At 39.6% G+C, this 22,084-nt stretch overlaps 1 protein-coding gene across 1 annotated transcript in view; it reads right to left on the bottom strand.

Annotated features, from left to right (window-relative positions):
* Positions 1-210: 210 nt before the first annotated feature.
* slkb (STE20-like kinase b) overlaps positions 211-22,084 on the bottom strand; it is a 48,427-nt gene continuing 26,553 nt past the window's right edge. Inside the window, exons 9-18 of the mRNA XM_041784895.1 lie at positions 20,413-21,093; positions 20,195-20,325; positions 19,831-19,954; positions 15,539-15,718; positions 11,989-12,118; positions 8,537-8,661; positions 8,214-8,405; positions 7,978-8,103; positions 6,654-6,767; positions 211-4,447 (exon numbers count right to left, since the gene is read on the bottom strand). Of these exons, the coding sequence (XP_041640829.1) occupies positions 4,301-4,447; positions 6,654-6,767; positions 7,978-8,103; positions 8,214-8,405; positions 8,537-8,661; positions 11,989-12,118; positions 15,539-15,718; positions 19,831-19,954; positions 20,195-20,325; positions 20,413-21,093 (1,950 nt within the window). The 3' untranslated portion in view covers positions 211-4,300. The remainder of the gene's footprint in view (positions 4,448-6,653; positions 6,768-7,977; positions 8,104-8,213; positions 8,406-8,536; positions 8,662-11,988; positions 12,119-15,538; positions 15,719-19,830; positions 19,955-20,194; positions 20,326-20,412; positions 21,094-22,084) is intronic.

Raw genomic sequence — 22,084 nt, 5'->3', positions numbered from 1 at the left:
AGGGGCGATATCTTTTATTTTCATGATTAAATGGACATTTTAACAGTTCAGTACTAATGATTAACTTCTTTTTAGATCATCTTTGGTGAATTTTGTTGTTTGTATTTTTATGATGCTCTGAAAGTTTTTTTTATTTTTATCACTGCCAAAGAATGTAATAAAATGTGGAACCAAAAAGAAAAAACACAAGTTTCATACACAGGAAAATGTTTATTTACAGCAAAATGAAAATCTACATTACACAGGCATTCAAAAACTATACATTTATTTTAAAAATGCAAAATGATTTTGATATGGATATTTTTTTTTTTGTCAACATTCAATCATTAATTTGTAGAATCTATCTGACCAATAAAGCCGACACTGACTGGATTGATTTTGTGATTATTTAATGCTGCAAACCTCCAATGAAAGCAAAATCAACAGCACAGACGCTGCAGTGTGGGTGACACATAAATAGCTACTGAGTCAGCTTTGTAAAAGGTGCACAGCACTCCTTCACTGCATTTTTACATAACAGTTCAGTTATTAAATACCTTTGACTATCTGTAATTCCCAACAGCCAATCATAGAGAAACTGAGATGATAAAATGAACCAATCAGAAGTCAACATGGCCTAAACCAGTCAGGTCCATTTTTGATTATGCTTGTGTTTACAACTGCATCAAATATTACATTGTGTTCACATTATCCTATCACATCTGCCAAAATAAAAAATAAACCTTTTAAGTCCTGTTCCTTTAGATACAGATCATAGGCTGTATATAAGAGGTGGATTTAGCCTCTTGGTTTCAAACTACAGTCAACACTAAAAGTTCCAAAACAGCAGTCTCTACCCAGTAAGAACCTGAAGACCTCCACAGGGCGGTGACCTGAAGGTATTCTAATCAGATGCACAAAACCATCACAGCTGGCTCCTTTTAGTATAAAGGACCAGCGTCTCTACTCCTCACCTTATCATGATGGCTGAGCCCAGCCACCCTTCTGAAGAACCTCATCTTGACTGTTTATGTGTGGTCTCATTTTTTTGTCACTACCCAAAGCTCATGACCATGGGTGAGGGTTGGAAATAGATCGATACATATCTGTCCATCTTTCCATCCATTGTCTGCTCGTCCAGGGCTGGATCACAATGGCAGCAGGCTAAGCAAGTTGACCTAAATGGCCCTCTCACCAGCAACACTTTCTAAGTTCATCAAAGATAATCCCGAGGTAGTCCCAGGCCAGATGGGATATGTAATTCCTCCAGCAAGTTATAGGTCTCCTGGGGTCTCCTCCCAGTTGGATGTGTCCAGAAAACCTCCAAAAGAGGAGGCAGAAAGGCGTCTTTATAAAGATGTTTTTTGGCTTTTAATGCCTTTATGTTAGAGAGGACAGTGAAGACTATGAAACAGGGACTAGAGTAGGGTGGAGACATGCAGCATGCAAACCATGCTGTACTGGGTTCATCTGAGTACATTTGCCATAACTTAACCACGTGGCCATCTGCACCCCCACAAAGAGGCATCTCAACCACATGCTTGAACCTCCCCAACTGGCTCCTTTTGGTGTCAAGGAAGCATCAAGAAGCGTCTCTGCTCTAAGCCCATTCTTCTGGTCACTATCCAAAGCTTGTGACATCAGCTCTCTCTCTTCAACCCAACAACGAATGCTGCATGATCCATCTGTCTATATCACTCTCCAATTTACCATCACTCGTAAACAAGAGCCCAAGACACTTGAAATCCTTCACTTGAACAAGAGACTCCTTCTGAAGGGAGCATTGTCCTGTTAAAGGATAAGAGGCATCTTCAAACATCTTGCTTCAGGGCAGTTATACTAAGAGAACGGGATGGTTTTTCTTGGCCCAATCAACATCCCATTGAGTATTACAGTAAGCACATCTTCTTGCACTTATCCGGGACTGGGTCACAGTGGTAGCAGGTTGAGCAAGTCAACCCAGACATCCCTCTCCCCAGCGACTTTCCAACACCTTCTGGGGGATCCTAAAGTGTTCCTTGACCAGACAGGATACATAATCCCTCCAGTGCATTCTGGGTCTTCCCCAAGGTCTCCTCCCAGCTGGGCGTGCCTGGAAGACCTCCAAAGGGAGGCGCCCTGAAAGCATCGTGATCAGATGCTCAACCACCTCAGCTGGCTTCTTTCAATGCAAGGAGCAGTGGCTGTACTCCTAGTTCCCTCAGGATGTCTGAACTCCTCACCCTATCTCTAAGGCTCATCCCAGCCACCCCTATAAAAAAAAACAACAAAAAAAAAACTAATTTCAGCCGCTTGTGTCCACAATCTCGTTCTTTTGGTCATTACCCAGAGTTTGCAACCGCTGGAGATGGTTGGAAGGTAGATCGTCAGGTAAATCAAAAGCTTTAAAACAGACGCCTGTCAAACTGGCGCTCCCATTTGCCCTCACGCATGGGCAAAACCTGGGATTCTTGAACTCCTTCACCAGAGGCAGAGACTAACTCCTCACCCAGGGGGAGCAATCAACCGTTTTTCAGGAGTTGTCTCCAAAGTTGTCTTCCACCAATGTCCACATTCACCTTTTATATACAGCTAATATTACAGTTGTTAACTTTCTGACACTTTCAACATGCAACTTCATAAAAAAGTAACATTAAGTTTATGAGCTGGCATTTATTCTTTAGTTTGACTAAAGTCTTTAAAGGCAGCCATATCAGGTTTACAGTATATCCATACAGCTTTTCTGAAATATTAAGGCTATAAGCTAGCATGACAATAACAACAGTACTTTCATTTCATCAATAAAGAAGAAAAAACAGGCCTACACATGATACACCTTGTAGCAAAATACCTTATGAAAGGTCATAGAGGAAAACTTTTAATTCTGTTTGATCCAGCTTGTGGGTTCTAAACTCTTAATTTTTTTTTTTTACTATTTAGTAAAACTGTTTATTGGAAATCATCTGTCCATTTGATACACATCAAAATAAAGAGGTTAGACTCAATATATAGCAATATTGTACTGGTGAGAGAGTACATTGCTCCCTCGTAAGAGACTGCTTTTTACAAAGACGTGCTTTCTGTGAATTTAGTGATATGGTCGTCCTTATTCCTGCCTCCATAATTGTTAGATTTGATTTGATGAGTGCATTTTCTGGAGACAGATTCCTGCTAACACTGCCATCTAGTGTTTGGGGGTTTAAACCCCACACAATATGAACTGCTGCCTGAAGTTTTGCATGTAAACTATTCAACAAAATGATAGTGTTTTTGATAAAGTATGACAGAAATTACAGGGTACTCAAGTGAATATATATTATGATACCCTGCTACAATCTATGGACACTGATGCATTGCATTCTTTATTCATCCCTGAATAACAGCCCTATTGATACACTTCACTTTTACCTAATAACAATAAAGTGGTCAAACCTACAACATGAAAACGGGACCAACAAACTTGTACATAAATGCTTGTTTGACACGTTCTTTCTGCCACCACAGTGATTTCCTTTGTGTCTAATCAACAGTGATCCTTTGTCTCTGTATGTAAACACCTCCTCCTAAACTACCCTCTCCTCCTCCTCTGCTTGTTGCTTTATAATAAGTGTTGTGTTTGAGACAGGAAGGCATTCTGAAGAAAAACCCTGAAAGACAGAATCATTTCTGCAATAAAAAGTTCCTAAAACTCACTTTGAAATCAGGCATTACACTGGTCATTTAATATCACAAACTTAAGTTCAAATATGAAGTCTTATTGGATAAAAAATATACTGTATCATATTGTGAGTTAAAAATGTCTCCACGAGAAGTACATTCTATTTTAGCATCAATTCTAAATGATATGTCTGCTCTTCATTATCAAATTAAATCATCATGTTAAAGTGGTATAAAAATGCTATTTTTCAATAGTGCAAATGTCTAAATGAGAGAAAAATTAAGTAGTAAATTCTTAAATTGCTTTGACTTCAAATTCTACAGGCACTGGATTTTTCATAAAATAATTCAATCAGTAAAGAGGTTTGACAGAGCGACTTCACTTTAGCGGTTTTTGAGGTTACTGAAACACTGACTCTGCAGATATCCTGCGTCATTTTCCATGAAATGGCAGTAAGAATGAGAATATGATATCATAGAATAGTAAGAGCAGAAAACAGGAGAGCTGCAGACTAAAGTCCAGAAACAGAGATGCTTCTTTCACCCTCTTAGAGTCCCTGGAGGGTGAGGGCAAGGCAGCACAGGCTCGGTTCCTACTCTGGGTGTGCGTGTGTTCACACACATCCACATGCTCAACGTGTGCATGCAGACTGTGTGTGTCTGTGCAGGAGTGGGTAGGTTTCTCCTAGAAACCTGTGGACTGGACGCTGGGTATGGGATAGAACTTGGAGATGCGGCTCTGGGTGGAGGGGTTAAGGCACTCCGACTCTCCGCTCATTTTGAAGAAGACTTCCTGTTCCTGCAGTTTTCTGGCGAACTCTTCCTCCAGGGCCTGAAGAAGCAAAAAGACATTTTTTTTGTTTCTTTAAGTTTTTCACAAAATATCCAAGGAGACTTTATCATTAAGTAAACTTAACATGCGCTCTGATTTCTGGTACTACAAGGTGGATCAAAGAAGGACAAACACTGATCAAACACTGATCACTGCATACATGCAAAATGATTTTTTCTGATTGCAGGTCTGAATTTACAACTTCAAAGAAGGTAAAAGTAAATTATGCATGAGTCAAGATTTAGTCATTAATCTGACTCTCATTTTATCTAAAAATATCTATTTTTAAGTCTTTCTTTAAGCACTAGAATGTTCGGTAAAATAAAGGTTTTCTGAAGTTAAAATTACCACCATGCAAACTACAACACATCTGTTAGACCAGTGAAGGTCATTTCTGTTATTTGTAAGCTAATAATCCAAGATGTACATCCCAGTCCATTTCTGTGAAAAGAGTCACTGGGAGTTATTGAAATTAATTCTAACAACATTTAAATCACTGGCAGTGACTTTTGGACATTACATTTTAAGGAGTCATGATACTGGATTATTGTGGTGCTTCAATTTGCCGATAGTTTCAAATTAATTTTAATTGATACAAAAATAAACACAGCTTTTATTTATTTTTTAAACAGTAAGGATCATCAAGTCTCTCCTGTACCAGAAATAACCTCTCATTAAAATTGGTTCCAAAAAGTTGAACACAAGTTGCCCTTTGCACACAATATGAAGTTTTAGGAATGAAGACAATAGAGAAAAAACTAATGGTAGGTCTGCTGATTTTGTTTTAAATTGCACACACTTATTTGTACATTATGCCAGAATACAGAGCAGCTATACTGGCTATAAATACACTTTATGGACAAAAGGATTTAGCAGCCTGACCATTACACCAACTGTAATGACATTGTATTCAAATACATGCACTTGCCCCCCCTCTTGCAGCTATAATAGCCTACCCTCTTCTTGGAAGTCTTTCCACAAGATTTTGTGGAAAATCTGTGTTTCTGTGGGAATTTTTCAAAACATGTCTTATAGTCCTCCCTTTGAAAGAAAAGCATTTTCCAAAATGTCTTGATATGCTCAAGCCTTAAGATTCCCCTTCACTGGAGGTAAGGGGTCTAGCCCAAACCCTGAAAAAACAACCCCAAACCATTATCCTCCTCTGCCAAATGTTTCCCAGCGACCGCTAAATCCAGATTCGCCCATCCGACTGCCAAACTGAGACGCTAGTTCGTCACTCTACAGAACACATTTCCACAGCTCCACAGTCCTGTATTGGTTTGATTTACAACACTCCATCCGGGGCTTGGCACTGTACTCAGGGATGTGAGGCTTGCATGAAACTGCTGTAGCTCATGCTTGACAGTATTTGTGTTTACAGTAAGGCCTGTGGAAGTTCACAACTCTTCAGCTACTAAATTAGATGAGCACTGGCGACTTTCATGCACCATGTGCCTCAGCAGTCGTTGATCCTGCTCTGTGATTTTACGTGGCTCTTCGCCTCATGGCTGAGTTGATGTTGTTCCTAAACTCTTCCATTTTTCAAATAATATCACTCAATGCTGACAGTGGAATATCCTGGAGGGATGAAATTTCACGAACTGTCTTTTTGCAAAGGTGGCATCTATCACAGTACCTCACTTGAAGACACTGAGCTCTTCAGAACGACACATTTTGTTTGCAAATGGAGACTGCATGGCTAGGTGGTTGATTTCATACACCTGTGGCAACAGGTCTGATTGAAACACCTAAATTCAATAATAATCCAAGGCGTGGCCAAATACTTTTGTCCATATAAGGTATCTCCTGATACATATAATTTACTTTTTGAGCTACTATCTGATGTTACTGATATCAGGTTGAAAATATTGTGATCCCCTAATAAATTTATTTGCAATGCTCATCTCTAGTCCCTCTAGAGTGAAAGCAAACTAACATTTGCTAATAATCAAATTTGAGCAGCTCAAAAAACACCCATTCAGCAAAGTTCTTTTGGGGACATGAATGTCTGTTTAGCCTTTTACTGACACTTGATGAACTGTCCTGTAGCACTGCTGAAGGTGAGGATATCAATATCAAGTCTGTATTCTATCATAATTAAAAACTAAAAACCAAAACCTTGGGACACTTGGAGAAGTAAGGTTTGTTTTTCTGTGTGCAGTGTAGGCTGAAAGTTACCAGCCATCATTATCATTGTAGCAGTTACCTTCTTCCTGGGTCGTAGCTTCTCTCTCCACTCCTTCAGCTCCTGGCTGTGCTCCTCATCCAGCTCCTTCAGCTTCTGGGTCTCATGTTCGATCAGCAGGTGGCACTTCTCGTTCTGTGGCACACAGGGACGCAAGTAAAGCAAAAGTTAGTACGTTACTGTGTGCAAATGTGCAAAACAAGACTGCAGATTACAGAATTATTCTAATGAAGGCTCCTTCTTTAACATTACGGAGAACAATACATGTTTATACAAACTTATGAGTTACATTGACACTTGTCGCACTTTATTTCCACTGTTTATAACCACACACTGTGTGTACTATATTATACTATATTTTTCATTTAGAAAAATTGCACTATAAACTATTCACAAGTAAATCTGTTAATTTGTAGTCTTTCCTTTTTGCATCATTGTACAATTTTTTTGTTTATATTATATTGTATTTGATTCTTTCTCTGTCAACTGTTGCACCAAACACCGAGTCAAATACCTTGTATGTAAAAATGTACTTGCCAATAAAACCCATTCTGATTCTAATTCTAAATCTAAATGTTGTTCCTTATAATTATTTTAATTTCCATTTTAGTTTAACTTTTTAATATCTTAAAAACATGTTCAGATTAAAAGAAACTGGCTAAACAAAAGCCATAACTTGTATAAAGTTGTTTTTATACAGTTGTTTTTCTTCTGAATGAAGAAAATTATTCACTTAATCCAATCCCTTTTATAAAAAATAAACATGAAACTGTGTTGCCCTAATTTTTTCAAACACCAAAGTCAAACAACTCCACAAACTTTCTAAAGCAGTGACAAGTTTTGGAAGCTTATTTTTGTCGAGTCTGGTGGCTATAAACATAACCTTCTAACAGCTTTTTTCTCTGGATAAAACAAAATAAAAGGTCTTTTATGAAGGAATCCTTTCAGTTATGTTATCCAACAGTTCTACCAACAATCTGTCAGGTTAAGCTGCAGTCTTTACAGCCCATCTCTCAGCTGCCAACTGAACAGATTTACCAGGGTAAGCTGAAAACTTTTTTGTACTTACAGTGGCTATAAAAAGTCTACACACCCCTGTTCACATGCAACATTTTGTAGTATAAAAAAGCCAAGATATATAATTTTAGAACTTATCCCTCCTTTAAGGTACACAACAAAAATGAGGGTGTTAACCAGGGTGTGTAGACGTTTTTAGAGCTGCTGCATTAGCTGCTTTTTAATGCCAAAAGATATGAAAAAAAGGTTCCTGAATGTGACCAGAATCCATCCTTTAGCTGTCCATTAAATATGTAAAAGTATAGTCATGTTTTCTTGTAGTCTGTACCTGCAGCTGCTGGAGTTCTCTGACATTGGCATCACACTGCAGCTGCAGGTCTCTCATCTGGTTTTCATGCTTCTGTTGCTGATGGAGCCTCTCGTTCTTCTGTCTCTTCTCTTCCTGTGCTGCAAACTGGTGGAGCATAAACATGATCGTGCTTTTTGTGTTAGTCCTCATTTTCTTTGTTGACGAGTTGTTATATAAGACAAAAAAAAAACCTAACTGCTCGTCTTATTGCTCACCTGTTTGACTCTCTCCCTCTCCTGCTCGAGGCTGATGGTTGCTCCAGTGATGCGTAGACTCTTTTTGAACATCGCCATGCGGGTTTTAGCCTCGCTGCGCTGTATCTTTGGCAGTCTGGTTCTCTCCTGTGTATGCTTGTTCTTCAGCTCCTCGATCAGACGCTGGTTGTAGCGCTGCATCTGCTCCATCTCCTGCAAACACATGATACGTACAGTGAGCTTTCAGTGCAACTTAGCATTTTCAATACTAATTTCTTGCAGCAAATTTCTGCCAGAACTATAAAAGCATAATAAGAAAGCTTTATCTCTTATTCAGCACAGACCTTCTCATGTCTCTTCAGCAGCTGGTGTCTCTGCATGAAGTACTGATCTTTGAGCTGTTGCTTGAACAGCTGGTGTTTCTCCTGCAGATGGCGCTCTTCCAGCTCCCACATGGCAGCCTCCCTTGCTGTGAACAAAAGACAAAGCTGTATCATCACACAGAAGAACCATTCACAAGCTGATTTTAGGGGAATAACCACTCAACACCATGAATCATTTTAAAAGCTTCCTGCTCAACTAGAAGGTCTGCAGTAGAGAAAAACTGACCTGTTCCTGTCAACTAAAATGATCTTCACCAATTAGGTATCAGCCTTGAAGCTTTCAACTATCTCACAATTTTTATTCAACTTGAAAGCTCTTTAAAAGCTTCAAAAGTCCAGTTTCAACCTCTCATGGCTTGGTACACTGAGCGTTTTAGAGAAGTGTTGTTTGTGTCGCTCCTGGCACATTAAGCATGGGATTAAGTCCCAGCAGCAGTGCTAACAGCTAACTGGCTTCAATCATGTCGGCGCAGCTCTTGCTGGTGTTAGAGAGGATAAAGGGAAGAATTTATTCAGCCTGAAAAGAGAGACTGTTCACTGCTTATTTGAGTCGCTTAACGTAGAATGATTTTTTTCAATTTTACAACACACTCAACACAGCTAGAAAACACCTGGAAAAGATTTTTAAAAAATCTTGATGAGCACCAAAGAAGATTTGGACATGCTGTTTGCATTTATCTTCTTTAGGTAAGAAATAACCAGGGTTTACAGGAAAAAAGGGGCAGGGAATTATTTATACATGATAACCTGACATCAGAAACTCTTCTGTTTTTTTTGGCGCCCACCTGCCTTACAGTAATACTGCTTCACTAAATATTTCACCAGCTAAAAAAATAATATAAAATCCAGAATATATGTCACACTCTCTTAGTCATGCTGTTAGTCTGCAGTAGCATTCAATGATGTGAGATATGAACCAGTTTGCCAAGAGCTGCACTGCGTACCTCCACTGGTCACTTGTTTTTTTATTTGAGGAGTCTTTCTGAATCAAACCTGTACTGTACTGGTCTGTGCTGCTGTCTAACCGAGCACCTTTTTAACTTTAGTACAGCCTCCCAATATTTAATAATATTATAATAATAATATATTTCACTGTAATATCATAATATTTTTCTTGCGTAATTTTTTTTTTTTACAGCTGTGTAAGACGTAAATGCTTGCAAAAAGTAACCAGTTTTAATCTAAAGAACATGAATGCCACACATACACTATAAAATCTGTACAATAAGTTGCAATAATATATATTAGAATGCATGACATTGGATTTTTTACAATTTTCAATATACGGATATTTACAAATTTATTTTAGCTGATAGCAATTAGGGATATAATGACTGTCAATTTCTAACAATATATGGATGGGTTAATTACTTATCCAATAAGATTGATAGAAAGTCAAAACATTGATCTAAACCACTACCTTTAAGCTACGCTTTTATTTTGAAATTCCTCCTGCATGTCTGTTGAAAGTTTCCACCAGGCAGTATGTCCTCAACCAAGCAGTGGTAGACAGCTGACGCTAACAGTTAGTGGGTGAGATGACAAGGATGTCCACTCCTCTCTCAGTTTTGTGAACATTTTTGGACAGTGACTACTGCAGGGCTGTCCTCTTTTCTTACTTTGTCGACTAAGTCTGCATATTTTTATCTGTATACAACCACCTTTGTGGAGCATTTATGGATAAAAAACACTCTCCTCTGGTTATAACTGACTGATGACAAGTACGAGAGTGATTACAGGCTCTGCTGCTAAACAGAAAAAGGATAAAGTCTACTGCTTCATGCCCCTTTGGATAAACAGGTTGAAGCCAGATGTCTCATGTTAGGTTTATAATAAATGTACGTTGTCCTACCTCCAGGTGATTAAAGCAGGACAGCTGCTCTCTTTAACCCCCCCTTTCACTCCTTTGAAATTGGCTAAAACTTTGCCTTAAACTCCTACATTTATGAAAATAAATTTGCAGTAAATAAAAAAAATAATGTAAATTCATAACTGTAAAAAATCATTTGCCACATATTTACTCTAATTCAAAATCTCAAAATGTATTACAAAACTACAAAAGACTTTTATGCCACATTTATAGGCTCCTTTGTAAATTCCATTTGAGTCCAAATGTGTAAATATGTTCAGGAAAAACAAAAAAAAAGAGGCCAAAAGACTTGATCATGATTATGACAGGTTGCAGATAAAGTACATATTGGTGCTTTAGAGTGGTAAGAGAAAAGAAAAAGAAGTAAAAATGTTTGGTACTGAATGTTTGCCATTTTAAAGTCAGCATGTTTTAACACAAATGTCCATATTATGTTCCTAATTTAAAAATAATCAGGCGCCCTCAATTTTAAGTGATTAAAAACATTTGCAACATTAAAAAGGGTACTGTAGTGAAACGTAGGTCTTTGTTCCTTTTCCTTTTTCAAAAATGGAAACTTTTCAGAATTAAACTGCTAAGTAACTTTTTCAGTAACTGCGTAAAATTTGTTCATTAAATAGTCCGATATCGATCACAGGCTCCTATATGGAACCAAATGAAAAGCATATAACTTTTGTGATATCAGAAAATATTGTATTGCTGTTAGAAATATCAACATTATATGATGAAACAGGTGATTTACAGCCCTAGTATGACACATAACTGTGGTTCAGAGCTAAAACTTCAGTCCTTAAAACACATTTAAAAGTTAACAGGATGAGCAAAGAAAGTCCTTTGAATTTAAGGAAAAAGGATGACCAAAGACAAAGACTTCAGATGTTGTACGTCTGTTGGTTGTGTAAAAAACTCCAACATATTCATACATACAGCCAATATAAAGAGCCAATGTATTGGTTGAAAGCATGAGTGCTGATACCGATAATTAACTTTTTAAGCTAATATCTGCTGATACCGATACTATGCCAAAATCAGTTTGCATTCCTATTATGTAAGACGCAGGCGGTTTTTCTCAGAGGAAATAGGTTTAATCTGTTTTCCCAAATGGTTTCCTTCACATTCAGGTCAACAACATGGTGTTTATGTGCAGCTGTGTGGCTCTTTAAGTCCCATCTGTTTTCCCCATGTGGAGCTGGCCATCATGCTTGCTAGCAGTATGGTCAGTTAGCTCTCAGCCTAAAGTGGCAGCAGTAGCAGTGGGGCGCTACTCTGTGAGCGACTCACGGTGTCTGGCTCTATGTTAGACTATATGTTGAGCCATGCCTAAGGCAATTTTCTGTCAAATAACAGACAATAAAGTTTTCTGAATCTGAATCTGAAAGTGGCGATGATGGAGCACTTGTGATCATGACAATAATTTTCATAACTGTCATCATTTTATGGTGGCATAGCAGTTAAACCAGTAAAAAAGACCAGAGACTAGACTTTTCAGACTAAAATGTGTACTGCAAGAGTATCTTCCATTGCAGATTTTATTGTGATATACCTCGGAGCAGCTGCTGCTTGTGGTTGAGGCAGTCCCTCTCAATGGTGGCGAGCTCATGTTTGTGTTGCTGAATAATCTTCTTCAGAGCGCTGTCCAGATCCTGCTGCTGCTTTTGAAGAAACTCCTGTTCCTGGAAGAAGAAGAATAAAAAAAATGAGGGAAAATGAAAGGAAAATGGGTTCATGAAAATCTACAAAAGTACAACACACAAAAACAGAAGCACAATCAGAAAATCACCGACTGAACCTTCATCAACACATGACAAATCCTCGCCTTCAAAGTGATGCACTTGCTGGCAATAAAACAAAGAGTCATCCCTTCAAACTTAAACAATGCATTAATTAGGCCAAGTGAACGTCTAAGTATGTTTGCTGGCCGACAGACTCCACTTAAGCTGAAGTAAAGCTTAAACTGATGAACCAGACATTTGCAGCTGGGGATAGAGGCTGCTTCCTGTATGTCAGTCACATTAATCCACCCTAATTGGCACACTTACCACAGCAACTTTGAGGTCTGCACGCTCATGCAGAGATCAGTGACATAAGCAAAACATTTGAGAGCTTTCTGCTTCTGAATGCTTTTAAATTGTTATAAATTATGCCACAGATTCCAAACATGGCATATTTATTTCTCAGCTTATGCTTTTAAAGCTTTGGGACCAGGCTGCATGACTTATTTAGTAGTTTTATAATCCTTCAGCTGATGAAATCCTCTGGGACAAAGAAAAAAAACACTTTATACAAACAATCCTGAGTGTCAGTACTGTATAATGCGTTCCAGATTGTTATGCAAATTGGATTTTAGTGTCATAAACATTACATTTTTGGTTTTTCTGTTAAACTCATGGATGGTATCGTGTCTCAGGGCTCTTTGGATCACTGAAATCAATCTCAGACACCCGTGATCATTATTTTGCCAGGTGAGCCCAAGAAAAGGAAAACTACTTAAGAAGGACGTTCCACATTATTAAGCCAGCCACAGGTTTCAAGCAATATGGAAAGAAAAAGGATCTCTCTGCTGCTGAAAAGCCTCAAATAGTGCAATGCCTTGGACAAGGCTTAAGCATGATCATCGTGCTGTGAAGAAATTTGTGGCTGATTCAGAGCACAGACAGGTTTGTGCAGATAAAGGCATAATGAGGAAGGTTTCTGCCAAACAAATTCATCGGATTAAGAGAGCAGCAGATAAAATGCCATTACAAAGCAGCAAAGAGGTATTTGAAGCTGCTGGTGCCTCTGGAGTCCCATCAACCTCAAGGTGTAGGATCCTCCACAGACTTGCAGTTGTGTCTACTATTCAGCCATCCCCAATCAATGCTCAAGCAAGCAGAAATGGTTGCAGTGGGCCCAGAAATGCATGAAGACTAATTTTCAAACAGTCTGGTGACTGATGAGTGCCGTGCAACCCTGGATGGCCGCCATGTCCCAACAAGGCTGTGATGTCAGCAAGGAGGTGGTACAGTCAAGTTTTGGCTGAAATCATGGGGAGAGAGCTAGTAGGCCCCTTAGGGTCCCTGAAGGTGTGAAAATGACCTTGGCAAAGTATACAGAGTTTCTGACTAACCGCTTTCTTCCGTGGTTCAAAAAGAAGAACTGGACCTTCTATTGCAAAATTATCTTCATGCGTGACAATGCACCATCTCATGCTGCAAAGAATCCCTCTGTGTCATTGGCTGCTATGGGTATAGAAGGAGAGAAACTCATGGTGTGGCCCCATCCTCCCCTGACCTCAACCCTATTGAGAACCTCTGGAGCATCCTAAAGCTAAAGATCTATGAAGGTGGGAGGCAGTTCACATCAAAAAAAGCTGCTGTGGGAGGCTATTCTGACATCTTGCAAAGAAATTCAAGCAGAAACTCTCCAAAAACTCACAAGTTCAATGGATGCAAGAATAGTGAAGGTGATATCAAAGAAGGGCTTCTATGTTAACATGTAACTTTGCCTGTTAAAATGTTTTTGATTGAAGTAGCTTTTGATTTTAGTAAATATGACCTCCTAACACTGTAGATTCAACAAATGACCATTTTCAGTTCTCTACAACCTATAAAAATGTTCTGAAACTCTGCTGTGCGTAAAAATTTGGAACAGTGCATTTTGAGGTTTTTATTTTTGAAAAAAAAAAAAATATATATATATATCATATGGAGGTTTGTTCAATAAAATTTGAAATATGCTCTAATGGTTGATGACTTGAAAATTATACTGACTGTCATTTGCATTGACCATTTAGGAAAATCAGAGAAAAATATCATTTGCATACTAATTTGAAATGCGGCATATATCTGAATTGTTTGAACTATAGACTGTGAAATGAATTATACATTTCTGTCCAATATTTTAAACTTTATAATTCAAAATTGCCTTAAACCTGCCACTCTTCCTTTGTTTTATTGGTATCCTTTGCATATTGTTTTCTTAAATCTTTTCCCTCTGTAATCTTTTTTTCATCCTTTGCATTTGATATTTTTCACATCCATCTGGGCAACACTTCATACACAGGCTTGCAATACAATTAAACCATGCCTGTAGCTATCGCCATGTTCTGGCGCTGATTGGTCTGCTTATTCTTTGACCAGGAACAAGCATATCAGCTTGAAGCCTGATGACAGACATGGAATCTGGCCAATTCTTTCACCTATTGAAGGTTAGGAGTAATCTTAGTCAGCCAAGTTTCACTTTGGTTGACTACAGCCCTAAAGATTTGTTGCTGAAATAGCGGAGAAAAAGCAACTGATGTATAGAGAGGTTTAAGTGTGTGCCTGAAAGAGTATACAAAGAAAAGTTCTATTACAGAAAAAAAATAGCAGTCAGCTGGTGTTTCACTTACATCTTGTTCAGGAGCATTACACAGATAAGACAACTGAAAGGACTGAATCATAACATCGGCCACTCCCTGTGGATCACAGTACATTACCCTCCTACACATCGCACTAAACACTGAACATACACTTGAACTCTGTGGGCACTGCAAACTTATGTAGGTGGAAGGTTTGGAGAGGAGAGGAAAAGTCATAAAAACAGCAAAAAATAGCCTAATAAATAATAATGTTGTATAACTCTCTGCACACTCCCCTCACACAGTTTGAAGTTTGTTCCAACAAAAGAGTGAGTGATGCCATGGGGAAAAGGTAGTGTGGATCAAAGTTCAAAATTCACAGCAAAGCAAACCGTCATTACCTCTTCTGGTGAGGCCTGGATAATATCTTCTTTAAAACGTTTAATGATAGTGTTTGTCACATGCTTTGGAGAAATTCCCACTTCCTGTTTGGCCTGTATTGGGGAAGTCATGAGCAACAGAAGGAAACAAAATGGGACAAAAGCTGTGGATAGATTAGCACTGGTTGAGAAAATAAATGAGAGGTGGCAGGCAGACTGATTAAGCCCTTGTGCAGCTAAATGCTGGTTACGTAAACACTTATAAGACAGCTCACAGGGGTGTGTGCGTGCCTTAGTATTCAAACAACCCCCTAAGAATAGATAATTTATAAGCCATCACATCCTCCAAAAGCCTGCTGTTAAGACCTAAAACATGATGTGGTTGACATGCCAACCTCTTTCTTGCGATTCTTTAGCATGTTCTGGTACTTGGAGAGCTCTTTGTCCTGCTCAGCTTTGATGCGTTTGGCCTCGTCTCTGAGCCGGTTGGTGTGCTCCTGCTCCAACCTCTCAATGGTCTGCTTCTGCTGTCGCTCCAGGTTCTCCACCTCCTGATCGTACTGACGTTTCTTACTCTGGAGGACACAAAGAGAAACGGGGCATGAGTCAAGTGGGGCTTTACCATAACATTGACCGGCTTGGCTCTACCTGGTTTGACTCGGTACAGCAGCCCAGCGTGGCAGGGGATTTGCTTTTCCACCACAACTGACTTCCCGTTTGAGGAAGCGACTAGAGCTGAGGACGCAGCGTTTTGGGTCGATGGTGTTAAATAGCTACGCTACAGTAAGCATTGTTTTGCTCCACAAAAGGAAGAAGAAGCAATGTTTGCTTTCAAAGTTTCTTCTTCTTCTTCTATTGGTAATCTGGCAGATATTTCAAAGATTGGTGCAGCAGTTGCTACTTAATATACGTTTGTGAAACTTCCCTAAATGATGACGAACTTCTGGGGTGTCACTGCGGCGCGCTTGTGCTGGTGGGTGCACTTGGGCACGGCTCATAGTGGCACTGCTTGGCAAAACTAGTGGTGGAAAAGTAAATCAACACGGCTTGGTTTGGATCTGTGTTGCCAAAAGTCATAGAGGATGAGCCCCAAAGCTGAAAGGGTGGGCAACTTGAGGCCCTGGGGTCACATGCAACCCATCGTCTCACCAAACATGGCCCACAAACCAGTCTAAGATATGAAATGACTCTGTACATGAAAAAAAACATAAAATCTATCATGAAGAGTATCAGTATGAGTTGCTCTTACAAGAACATGCACAAAAAATGAATTAGAAGATGAAAAGTTGGGGGTGCACAGGTAGCCTAGCGGTCTAAACCCTAACCATGTACGCGGTTGGCCAGGGTTCAAACCCAGCCTGTGGCCCTTTACCGCATGTCACTCCCACTCTCTCTCCCGTTTCCAACTCTATCCACTGTCCTCCACTATGGAATAAAGGCATGAAAAGCCCAAAAATAAATCTAAAAAAAAAAAAAAAAAAAAAATTTAAAGTAGAAATATTCCAATAATAATCTATGATGATTATTTGTATGCATTTTTCCAAATATATTAATAAATATAACTGTCTATAACTGTAAATCTTGTTAATATCAAGCGGAACCCTCCGGTCCTGAAAAATTACGAAGCCAATGCGGAAGCGCAAAAAAACTGCAATACAGCGAGTGTCCACATGAGTGTCCACTTGAGGCTGGCTGCAGGAACACCGGTAGTCCCGTCTGAACACCTTTTAAAAATCCGTTTTTTACACTAGAAATAAACTGGTTTACAGCCTGGTTCAAAAAACAAAACGTGTATCATTAGCTAATGTCTTCACTTGCTCTCACTGTATGGGGGTGAATTTATGTGTACCACAATCGTTTGGATTATATTTAGGAAAAACCTCACTGCAGACTGATTGGTGCGTCTCATTTGATTGACAGCTTGACAGGCAGAAGCTACATTTCTATCAACAAGAATGCTAGCTAGCTAGCTGACAGGAAGTTGTGCTTAGCGGGTGGGCCGTTAGGTTGATCCAAAGTTTGGTTGAGACCGCGATTTCAATATGGAAGCCGCTGCGGATTGGCTTCAAGAGCTGTTTGAGTCCGCCTATTGTAAGCAGACGACTGACATCAAACAGGCTTTGTCCAATTCTTTCGACAGTCTATGGTTAATATGCATTACTTAATACATATGAGAAAAAAAGAAATATAATGAAATTATACCCAAATAATCTATAAATACAGGCTGCATGGTGACACAGGGGTTAGCGCTGTTGTCTGCTTGTGTGGGTTCTCTCCAGGCACTCTGGCTTCCTCCCACCACTAAAGACACGCTCGGTAGATTAACTGGTGACTCTAAATTGGCCATAGGTGTGAATGTGAGCGTGTCTGGTTGTCTGTCTCTATATGTCAGCCCTGTGATTGACTGGCAACCAGTCCATGGTGCACCCTGCCTGGATGGATGGAATCTGAAGATACTCTGTCCATGGAATTGAAAGAGCAGCTTAAATTGGCATTAATTCTGTGTTTAGTTCAATAAATAAAGTATTACTGTTTGCCTTTCAATTTGAAATTCAAGTGTTGGTATAATTCATTCTAATGAATGCTGCACACAGTATTTCTGCCATTAGTTACATTAAAATTATTTCTGATAGTTGACAGTCTCTCTCAGTTTTTAACAACCGGATTTTCTGGCAGTAAGAATAAAACATGGTCTTCCTGACAGGCCAAGCTGTCCGCCTCTGCTCATCTATGAGTGAAACAAACTGCTGTTAAAGAGGGAGCTGTTCTGTGAATTTATAATGCAAAGTCCTAAGAGATTATGAGCTGAAAGGATGTTGACTAGTGATCAAATCAACAAAATCTATGAAGTATTTTGTTTACATTTTGTATAACTTTACACAGGAATGCATTCCAACCTTTCCTGGGAGCCAGAAAAATACCAATTTTTAAGATTATTAGATTATTAAGGTTGGGTTTATTCTATTATTCTATTGGTAATCTGGCAGATATTTCAAAGATTGGTGCAGCAGTTGCTACTTAATATACGTTTGTGAAACTTCCCTAAATGATGACGAACTTCTGGGGTGTCACTGCGGCGCGCTTGTGCTGGTGGGTGCACTTGGGCACGGCTCATAGTGGCACTGCTTGGCAAAACACAGGAATGCATTCCAACCTTTCCTGGGAGCCAGAAAAATACCAATTTTTAAGATTAAAACAGAAAGAAGCCTCAATACAGGATAAACATGCATCTTTAGAAGCTACTTTGAAGTGTAACTGTAAACTGAGTTACAGTCAAGAAGATCTCACAGTGAACTTTGTAATGTGTGGGTTCAAGAAAAAATGAAGCAACTGACAAAGTTCAAAAGACGCCCTAAGTACTGTCACTGATTCTTGTGACTGCGGAAAAAAATCTTTTGTACAGTTAAATGATAAGTTTGACATTAGCTCTGCCTGTGCTCATAAAGGCAGAGAGGATCTATATGAAAAAATACATATATATTTATATACATGAGTTATATCTAAAACCACATACTTACACAGTAGCCCACTACAAACCCAGTTCCAAAAAAGTTGGGTTGCTGTGTCAAATATAAGGAACAGGAATAATGATTTGCAAATCTCATAAATGCACATTTCATTCACAGCTGAACACAAACAACATATCATATGCTGAAACTGAGACATTTTACTATTTTTTTTTGAGAAAGGCACTATCAATACTGAAAAGTATAGAGAGGTTTTAGAGCTACATATGCTGTCATTGAGAAGTCTCTTTCAGGGATGGCCTTGCATATTTCAGCGAGACAATTCTAAACCCCATACTGTATCCATCACAATAGCATGGCTTTGCAGCAGAAGGGTCTGGGTGCTGAAGTGGCCTACCTGCAGTCCAGACCTTTCACCAACAGAAAGCATCATAAAACAGAAAACCTGACAAGGAAGACTCAGGAAGGTTTAGCGGCAAGAATTCTACATCAGACAAGGGTTGGACAACAACCTCTCCAAAACTTCCCCAGCTGGTCTCTTTCACTTCCCAGACTTCTACAGACTGTAATTAAAAGAAGAGGGGCTACTACACAGTGGCAAACATGACAAAAATATTGTTATCAAGGGGAAACAGATGGTTTATACAACGTAGAATATTATATCATGTTTTAATTTATTTAAAGTGCAAGAAGGCAGAAAAGATACTTGTGGCTTTTTATACTCCTAAGGCAAAACCTTCCCCACAGATATTCTTCCTTTTCAGGGAAAGTCATAAATCAGCTAAAGACGACATAGATAACAGATGTTTACACTGTCATTTCAGTTTAAAGGCCATGTTTGTATCTAAGGGTGTGTGCTCTTTCACTTTTATAATACCGAAACCCCAAACGCAAAGCACTCCTGGACTTATCCCACTTATCCCTTATTGATTAAGGTGCAGTGATTTCAATATGACAATGACAGATCTAAAAAAAAAACAAGCTTGGAAACTTGCAAACTTTCAAGAAAGCACTGCAAGAAGCAACTGATTCACATTTCATCTTATGCAACATCATGAATACATAAAAATGGTTCTGGAAGAGCATGGGCTCACTCACAAAGCTGTCCTGCAGATACTACCGTGAAAAGTGATCTCTGTGGGACCCAATTGAGCAAGAAACTAACAGATTTGACATAAAGACAGCAGTCTAAGCATTGGCATTTGAATTGAGTGACTCACTGTCGTCTCTTGTTCAAAGCGTCGGTAGATCTGCTCTTTCTGCTGCTGCAGTTTGTTGCTGAGCTGCTGCTGGGCTCTCTGCTCTTCCTTCTGCAGGAGACGCAGCTCCCTCAGCTCCTGGCGCCTGGAGGACAGAAGAAGTAGAGAAAGAAAACGCTGATTTTATGTGTATTTTTTACCATACAGTGGATCCCAGTAGTGAACAAACATGAGCTCTGACTTAGAAAAAAAAAAAGAGGTTCAGTGTTGGTAAAGATTAACTCTTTACAGTAAGGTTGGGAACACATTTTTTCTGGTAACATATTTGCATAAAATTTGCATAAACTGATGCACATGGTGTATGCGTATGAGAGCAGCTGAATACCTCAGGAATCTCATCTCCTCGTTCTTGGTGTCATTGTCAGTGATGATCTTTGATGTAGTCACGCTCACTTCAACTCCATCCACCATGAATTTACGAGTCTTCTTTAGCGTCTTCTTCTGGCGCTGCGTGTCCTTGTTTAAAAAGAGACAAGAGTTTATAGTTTCTGTAGCTGTGCTCAACGTCAAACAGTGCCTGAAATTTGTGGATGAGTAAGTTACCTGTATGGAAACAGATCCTGGCTCTTTTGTTTTGGACAAAAAGCTTGAGATAGACAGATTCAGGTCCACACTGCTGTTATCAGCAGCAGAGCCGCTTCCCGAGTCTGAGTCTCTCTCTTTGTCATCTTTAACTTTGTCTGGAATCATCTTCTCGCTCTCATTTTCCTTTTTGAGTACAACTTTATCCTCACCCGGAAGTGTCACTGTCATCTTAAGATGTTTGTATGGTTCTTCCTCCTCTGCTGCTGCATTTGATTCCTCCACTTCCATCTTTTCCTCCTCAGTGGATTTTGTTGTGGGTTTTGGAGTGATTGGAACCTCATTTGTGTCAACCTCCTTTTCATCCTCAGGAGCTATCTCCAGGTTCTGCATTTCCTCAGCCGGTACTTCTGTTTCCATCCCTGGGGAGGCATCATCTGCTCCTTCTGTGAGCGTCTCCTCTAATTTATGTTCTGCCACTCTATCATCACCTGGAGTGTGTTTTCCAGCTGTGGGGGCAGCAGGCTCCTCCACAAAGCTGGTGTCCAGCACATGGTTGGCCACGGGGAGCTCTGTGGATGTGGGCCCTGGTAGCCCTGGTTCAACCTTCTCAGGGACTGACTCAAGGATGGTGGGAGAGAGGGGGACCTTTTCATCCTCAGAGCTGGCAACGCTGACATCAGAGGGAGCACGTTTGTGGCCCTACAGAAGAAGTAAGTGTGAAAAAGTGAAGTTAGGAATGCTGTCTTTTCCAAAAATCACCAACAGTCAGAGTTAAACTGATGTCATTACAAAGCACAATGAGTTTTAAGGTGTTTCTTGCTGTGTCAGCAACAAAGAGAGGCTCTATCAGATGATTTAACTGAAATTATTGATCAGTCAGATCCTCTAGCACTGTGCACATACACTGGTGTATGAGCTCTTTTCTTTTATTGTGTATGTCCTCTGTCTCATTCAGAAAAGGTCTAAATAACAATCTAAAACTGTGAGTGTTTGCTGCTTAATTTACAATGAATACACTCTGTTGTTTAAAATAGATGTCTCTATTAACATCCAAGTGCTCCAGAACAAGGAATTAAAGTTTTTTAAGCCATTCTATGTAGGCGACAACAGACATGAAGAGAAGCGATTTTTCATCTTACAATCCTTCGAGCGCACACTAGACAACTCAGCCAGACCGTGAGTCCACTCAGACCACACACCTGCCGACCTGCCAACGACCCTGCATGATCACAACTCCAGAAGAAAAACAGACGTCTACCCTACCCTTGTCTTGTCCCTCCATGATAAGCTGTCCTAGTATGTGTTACAGTTGCAGCAAAAAACAAACAAACAAACAAACAAGGAAAAGTATTTGGATGAAATCCTGGCTGGAGGAAAGTTCTAGTTGTATGCACCTGGCTGGTGACGCTTCCAGGGTGGCTCGCTCACATTGGTTGTTTTGGGTACTCCGTAGGAGGCATTACAACCTCGAATCATCAATATCTTGTTTGATACTGGCGATTCAAGGTCTGGGAGACTACAATGTGAGTTTGGGCAGTGAAATAAATGAGTTGACACCCCACACTTGAGTGTTATTCAGACAAATAATCATTTGCAATGAGCCTTCACTCAGGATATGCCCTCAAGTGAGCATCTTCGCCCACACAGTGAAGAAAGGAATACTGTTGAAATTCTGCTTGTGTGGATGGGA

The sequence above is a fragment of the Cheilinus undulatus genome, linkage group 4 (assembly GCF_018320785.1).
Source record: "Cheilinus undulatus linkage group 4, ASM1832078v1, whole genome shotgun sequence".
Lineage (NCBI taxonomy): Eukaryota > Metazoa > Chordata > Actinopteri > Labriformes > Labridae > Cheilinus > Cheilinus undulatus.
The sequence above is the reverse complement of the archived record's forward strand: the minus strand, read 5'-3'. Positions and strand labels throughout refer to the sequence as shown.